This window comes from Nuphar pumila, chromosome 12, assembly GCF_984573655.1.
Source record: "Nuphar pumila chromosome 12, dmNupPumi1.hap1.1, whole genome shotgun sequence".
Taxonomy (NCBI): Eukaryota; Viridiplantae; Streptophyta; class Magnoliopsida; order Nymphaeales; family Nymphaeaceae; genus Nuphar; species Nuphar pumila.
Genome location: NC_143260.1, coordinates 28,175,234 through 28,182,914, shown reverse-complemented (window position 1 = coordinate 28,182,914; position 7,681 = coordinate 28,175,234). Strand labels below are relative to the sequence as shown.

Here is a 7,681-nt window from a genome sequence, read left to right as displayed (position 1 = left end):
CAATTTGGAATATTTTTGTTCGTTTGGCCAAAGACGAGAAAAGATGAACAGCAATGGTTTGTTTGAATGTGGGTGCATGATTTGATGTAACTTAGTGGGTAGAGACCCTCCCTCCTGTCCATAAACCCAATTCCCTTCACACTTTTCATCCCATCCACAACAATCCAAACAATGAGAGTCCCAAAAAGCGGCCCTTCTTTTTCTACTTCTTCCCCAGTGACAAAACCGGCCCATTTACATCATCAAACCTATCAACACTTGAATTTATTTGGACAAGAAATCCCTTTAGAATGATGGTTTCAGCGCTGGAAGACCAGCCTGTAGCAGCAGCGACGGCAGTGCTTTGTTGAAGAGCTTGGCTTTGAGCTTGAGGTAGTCATTCCATGTAATGGACTGGTACAGAGGAGGATTGTTCTGGCTCAGGAGCTTAGGGTGAGGGTGGATGGTGGTCTCGGATGGCGGGCCCCAGAAGTAGGCGAATGAGAGCCGATGGTGGGTCTGGCTTACAAGTGCACGGTGCAGAGGGGCAGAGAAGTGCCCGTTAGAGAGGATGTGAAGGAGGTCACCTATGTTGATGACCATGGCACCAGCTATTGGAGGGACTGTGATCCACTGTCCATCTTTCATGACTTGAAGGCCGTGGATGCTGGTCTGATAGAGGAGGGTCAGCAGTGATGAGTCAGTATGTGCAGCTAGCCCCATGGCTGTTGTTGGTTTTGGGCACATTGGGTAAGAGTTCAGTTGTAATGCGCCATGCATGCTCTCAAACCTGTTCTTCGCCCACTTGAAGTCATCTTTGCCTAGTCCCAGTGATGAAAGTATCAGCTCCATTACCGTCTGTGCTAGGCGCTCGATCTCACTTACATACTTTTCAATTACAGCACTGTAAGATAACAATATGTCAGATTCAGAATTGAAGCTATTATATCTCTGAAATTAAGCATGCTTGAAACAAGAGCGCTAACAAATCCTTGTGTTGGAGGAAAGAAAAGAAGATAATTATCAAACTTAATTTCTGCGTACCAGAAATGATTGTAATCATCTGGCATAAGGGAGCGAGCATGTTCCAGTGGCGAGCCGACAACTGTGAAGCCTTCATACCACATCATTTTATCGAAGAAAGGTGATATGCGAGCAACACCATAACCGGAGATGCTATCAGGTGCACGCAAGGCCTTGAGCTTCTGTTCCATGGGAAGTGCAAAGAGGCTATGACCGAGCAACTCGAGCTCTGCGAGAAGATGAGAAGGAACACCATGGTTCACAACTTGGAACACACCCCAAGTCTCACATGCACGTGAGACTTGATTCATGACATCAAGTTTGGGCTCAGAAAGGTTGATAACAGGTATTGTGCTATCCCTGGAGGGCGCATCATCAAGGTAGTCATCCAGGGGTGGCCATGCATGGGATTCTGGGACTTCTTCCGTGTTGGTGAGGTCCATGAGAGGGTGGTGCAGGGTGACAGGTTGGTCTTTGTAAACTTGGGACAGGGAAGGCATGGTGGACAATGAGAAGCAGAAGCAGAAATGGCCTTGGATGGGAGGAACAGTGAGACATTGCACCTATTTATATAGAAGTTGGAAGTGAATTAAGGTGGTGAGGTAGGGATAAGATTAGGCCTGCAAATGGTTCAGTTTCCATTTTAAGCTAGCTGACCCAATCTTTAAAATGGGTCGGGTCATGTTGGCTGGGTCCGTACAGATTGAAGTTCAGAATGGGTCTGGACCTTGCATGATCCAATTGAATAATGGGTTTCGATACAAAACAAAGTCTACTTGGATTGCACCCCTAGATAAGGTGCGTTTTGGAATGAAGTGGCATTGGGGAGAGTGTTGATTGAAAGAAGACAAAGAATGAGACTGAAGTGTATTAAGAGAAGGAACAAAAGCTAGAAATGCACCCCCCCCCCCCTCCTTCTGGTTGGAGGGCAAGGCATGAGGAGGAAGGAGAGAGAGGGTCTGTTTTTTATCCCACGTGGGTATGTCTTGTCTTCAAGTAGGAAAACATCCAGTCCATGCCTTGGATGGCCTTGTTCCTTTACACAAGATGGCTAAGACAACCTTAGCTTTTTGCTTGCAATCACACAAAGCTCACTGTCCTGAAAAAGAAAATGTCCTTTCTTCCGTGCCATTTCTAAAAACTACTAAAAATACCCTTACCATTTCTCTCTCTGGGCCACCTGAAGGATTTGAGGTTTCCTTTCTACTCCAGTTTGAGCCATTAGATCTTTTTTTTTGTTCCACTTATTTTCTCAAAAGAGGTTACTATGCTTTCCTTGCTCCAAGTCTCTATCCAAATTTAGTTTCTCAGTCTGGACCTGAAAAAAAAAAAGAAACAGAATTTGTTTAGTTTTTTTCCACAGAAATCAACTCTTATTTATCAATAGCTAGAATATATTTTTATTAAATTTTCTAAAAAAGAAAGAAAATCAAATGAGTAGATCTTTGACCTCTTAACCAGGGTTCTCTGCATCATAGGATAAATCTTCAAGAATTGGAGCCAGACTCATAATTTAGCTAGAAAAAAAGATAAAAAACCGTACTAATGATGGAAGGAAAAGGGAGTATTGTGAACACTGTATACATCATATTGTGGAAATTCGGCAGATCATAATTGCCTACCACCATGCTAATGTAAGATGGCATATGGGACAAAATCCAGTAAAATACGAGCAGTAATATTATTTAAAAAAGAAAAAGAACAGACTCATAGTTGAAAGAAACAAAAATCCATTAAATACTTTCTAGGCAAAAATTTTCAATTTTCCTTTGGATTGGTATTTGGAGATTGCACATAGGAGTGGAAAATTTTCTGCAGAATACAATGAATAGGGAAGCTATAGCTACCCTATAGGTTTTCATCCGGATAATTATTAGATTATGATTTGATTTCAGCTATAAACTAGAAATTATATGAAATAATGGTTAAAAAAACATAGAAAAAAAAATCTAACAGAATTTGGTTGAGGATTACCTGTGAAAAACACAACTCTTCATCTCTTCCACAGAGAGTGAGTGTGGGTTGCTGGTTCTCTGAACAGCCATACATTAATATATTTGTTGCTGGTTCCACTAGCACTAAATGAAGTTGATAGGAATGAGGGCCTACGTTAACATCAACCATCTCTAGTGATTACTTTCCAAAATCCATATTCCAAATCAACTTTGTAAAAACGATCTAGTGTAACTTTTCTCCAAGCTAGACCTGTTGATAGGTAGGATTACAATAAGAGGCTGGTACAATAAGATCCAACACTGACCCACCTAGTTTGTCCCACAAGCTTAATAAGTCCAATTTGGTAGGGCCCAAAAGCCCAGTTGGATCCGGACGTAATTTTGGTATCATATCCGAGGTTCGGTATAGATCGTTATGGGTTGGATTTTGACACGGGCAAACCCGGTCCAGCCTGGTCCCATCAATTGACATCCCTACGGTATGTATGCCATCATGTTAGCTTTTGGTCTTTCCTGTCGTATATCACCTTGCTGGTTCTCAAAAGCCAAGCAAGGAAATAAATGGCTATTTTGTCATTTTATGAATACAAAAAATTATTCTGTGCATGTGCTCATGTATGCTCTCTTAGCTTCCAAAGGCTGTCAACTATATTGCTCTTACAATCTAGCTAAGTTGGATGAGTGCATAGGCGGAAGCTGGGGGGGGGGGGGGGGGGGGGGGTCGCAGAACTGGGCTGTAGCCCAGTCCTGCCTCCAGGCCCAGTTAAAAAAAAAATTAAAGCCCAGTCCTAGCCCAGCCCTGATTCCATATGAAATAGATTTTTATCCATTTTTGTAGCCCAGTCCTAGCCCAGCCCTCTTATGGGGTTAGATTAACCCCAGTCTGTTTATCTAAAAAAATGAAAAATGAGTGTACTGTACCGTAAAAATGATGCGTTTTCTAAAAAAATTATAATTTGCAAAAATCTATCCAATGACCAAAACCACAAATAGTCAGATATAAAAAAACACATTTTAATCTTCACATGTACGAATTTCCTCCATATATGTGAATTTTCTTTCAAATATATGCCTATGTATTGCATTCAAGATTTGATTTTTTATCCAAAAAATAAAGGATTTCGAAAAAATACGAAAAAAATAAAAAAACTAGACAGGAATACCTTGATTCGATTGAAAAATGATGAATGGTAGCTGAGATACAACCCTGATAGTATTTCTAAAATAGGAGATTAATAGGTGTGGTTGCACCTATCATGATTATTTTATACTATTTTTCAGTTACTTGTATCGAGAATCTAAAAAAATAATAAAAATAACAAAAATAGATTGGGGGTATTAGTTTTCCTACACCACTAACATCAATGAGTAGTTGAGAAAATACTTTCTATAAAAGATAGACTGATCCGGTCTATAGAGCATATTTTTGTTCCGGTCTAAGAACTAAAAAATGAAAACCTTAAAGGAGTTTTCGGTTCTTATTCAAAATAGTAAAGTTATAGAGCATGCAATACTTAAGTTCATATTTTGGAAAAAATGCATATTTGAAAGAAATTTGCACATAGTAAAGTTAAAATGGTCCTTTTACATTCAATTATTTAGGGTTTTGGTTATACAGCGTATTTTGACAAATTCTAAGGTTCTTAAAAAAATACATCATTTTTACCATACCGTATCATTTTTCAAAAAAACATCCTACTCAGGGTATTTGATTAATAGGGAAAATGGATCTTGGCATTGTTTGACAAGAAACAAGTTGAAAGTGCATATGAAAAAGTTGGGATATCTCGGGCTGGTGCAGTTAAGGCCTCACCGTATAGATTCCTTGTCCAGATTACTGGACAAATGAATGCCTTGGCCTCATCTGTCCATGTGTTTTAGCCAAACATTGCCATGTGACATGTCTGTTCATTCATGCCACTTTCCCACATGGGTGCGTTTATCGTTCAATAAGGTAGTTATTGGATTTTGGCTTTCATTCAAGCACTAAGAAAATGTTTATGGTTTCCTTAATTAATACAATTTATATTATTTATTTTGTTGGCTATGCCACCAACTCCACATTAGCAGTCCTCTATGCACAACTGGCGACGGCAGTGGGGGGGGGGGGGGGGGGGGGGGGGGGCTCCACCCCCACCCGGGCCTCACCCTGAGTAGTTTAATAAACAATAAAATCTTAAACATTGAAATTTTGAACTTATTTCAACACACACACACACACACACACACACACATATATATATATATATATATATATATATATATGAGTAATGTGCTCATTATGCTCCTTCAAAAATTATAGTTTTGGTATTTTTTCTCCCATCTAACGCCATAGATGTGATCTATAGATTTTGTTTAGTGGGAACCGACTTTTGGATCACCTTTATCTGACTTATATACATGTTTTTCTGGCGATCCAAAATCAATGGCTATGAAAGCATCATTTTTTTTAGCTCATAAAAATACATTTTTTGTCAAAAAAAAATGATCCAAGAGTCGATTCCACTAAATTGAGCATGCTAAGCGCATCTAACGGATCAGATCTATCATAAAACACTTCAAACTGAGGTCTATTGGGGCATAACTAGAAAAGAGGGCCTAATATGTTCAGCTCTCTCTCTCTCTCTCTCTCTCTCTCTCTCTCTATATATATATATATATATATTGAAATTTTGAAACATATATAGAAATATATATAAGGATTTATATATAATTTTATAAAATAAATAAAAGTATTTTAGTTATTTTATTAACGAGGATCGGTGGGCGCAGCAGGTCGGTGTGGGGTGGGAGATATATAGCATAAGTCCATCCCTGCCTCCATCCCCACACAGGTCTTGACTTTCACCTCTATCCCCGGTTCATTCCCCATTTCATGCCCTTCATCCCCAGCCCAAATAGGACAGGTTAGGAGGAAATACCTGTTTTTTTTTTTTTTTGCTGTCCACTGCCATCCCTATTCACAACTGGGAGTACACCCGCTTTGGACTTTGCTGTAAGGGATGCCTCCTGTGGGTTACATTAGTTACTTCACAAGTCTGTCCGACCAGATAAGCAAAGTAAGCAATTGGACCTAATTTTGATGCATGCATTGCAGGCTTTACTTTTTGCTACAAACATCTTGACCCTTCAGCCTTTTCTTTGTGTAGCATAGTAAGAAGGTGGGCACGAGAAGTGATGCATGAAATAAAAGCTGGAAAGCAATTGCTAAAAGATGTGTGAAGTATTTCCTGAAGCATTGTGTGTGTGAGAAGCCGTAAGGAAAATGTACATAAAACAAAAAAGAAGTGAAAGTAGAATTCAGTATAAAACAACAGATAAGTGAAGAGCAAGCGACGTGAAAGCAGGTATGTCATTTTATACCTAAGATAATATATAATATAAAAAATTAAGCAGCGATTGAGAAGCAACCAGAAAGCAGACAATAAATAAAAGAGTTGTATTTCCCACTACATAGGAAGTGCTCCTCCCATAAAATGAGAAGTTTGCATTTTCTTAGGCTTTCTCCTTTTAGGGCACGTTTGGTAGCAAGAAAAAATCTTATAGAATTCCTTTTTTTTTTTGCTTATGAAAAGTTTTGATATGATAATTTTTGTTTGTGAAGCATGAGAAAGATAAAATGAAAAATATTAGAAAAATGAAGGAAAGAAGGAGAGGAGGAACTGGTTATGGTGGTGGTTCTTCTTCGTCCTTTTCTCTATATCGACAACTTGTCGGTAGGGATGCACAAGAGCTGAGCCTGGGCTGTTTGAACTCGGCTCAGTTCAAAATGACTTTGTCCAACCTCGCCTCGAGCTCCAGCTCCAGCCAAGATCTATTAAAAAAAATTTGTAGAGGAATTTGATCCCCCAACCTCTCTAACATTAACCAAGTGACCCACTATTAAACCAAACAGCATCTTTTGATTATTATCACTGAAACAATTGTATACATTCTAAAAATTCTCAGCAAAAAAAAGCACAAAAGATGAGATTCAGACCCAACACATTCTGAAGAAAGACTAACGCCCTACCCATTACAATAACAATGCACATGTGAAATTATTTGCAAAGATATTACATATATTGGGTTTGCACTGAATCGAGCCTGTTGAGCAGGCTCGACAGGTTGCTCAAGCTCGGCTCGATAGCTCGTGTGAATTTCATACACCGGTTCAAGCTCGATGCATTTACAAAGTGGATGAGCTCGAGCCAAGCTTTAACCGAGTCAAGCCCGAGCCGGCTCGGTTTGGTGTGCATCCCTAGTCGTCAGCTTGGTGGGTGGGAGATTGGTTAATGGGGGAAAACCTGTCGAGCCTAATGGATGGCAGTGGAGCCACTCAAACCCCGGCTGTCCATCTCCCCCCCCCCTCGAGATCATACGGCAAGAGAAAAAATGGTGGCGCCATGAGATGTGTTAGTGATTGCCATTTGAGCTCATCCCCTTGTTACAGGAGTTTCTTGGTGGCCAGGGGCGTAGCTAGGATTCATGTGAAGGGGGGGCAAACAGGGGTGTAGCAAAAAAAAAAAATTGTGTGATAGTATAGGGTTCAGGGGCAGCGCCCCCGAATTTTTTTTTTTTGATATAAAATAAAAAATGGCTACAATTATTAATAAAAATCTATTTCATATGGACAAATCAAACTATTTGCTGCGGTCAGGGCTGGGATAGGACTGGGCTACAAAAATGGATAAAAAACTATTTCACATGGAATCAGGGTTGGGCTACGACTGGGCTTTTAAAAA

General features: G+C 39.8%; 1 protein-coding gene across 1 annotated transcript; it reads right to left on the bottom strand.

Annotated features, from left to right (window-relative positions):
- Positions 1-285: 285 nt before the first annotated feature.
- LOC149820432 (gibberellin 3-beta-dioxygenase 1-like) lies at positions 286-1,502 on the bottom strand. Its single transcript, XM_089981796.1, has 2 exons — positions 1,024-1,502; positions 286-883 (listed from the first exon to the last, which is right to left on the bottom strand). Exons 1-2 carry the CDS (start codon positions 1,500-1,502, stop codon positions 286-288), a joined length of 1,077 nt encoding a protein of 358 aa, XP_089837922.1.
- Between the last annotated feature and the right edge of the window lie 6,179 nt (positions 1,503-7,681).

Coding starts and splice junctions, on each gene's coding strand:
- LOC149820432 (XM_089981796.1), bottom strand. CDS start 1,502: ATGCCTTCCCTGTCCCAAGTTTACAAAGACCAACCTGTCACCCTGCAC. Junction 884..1,023: donor GATGATTACAATCATTTCTG/GTACGCAGAAAT, acceptor GTTATCTTACAG/TGCTGTAATTGAAAAGTATG.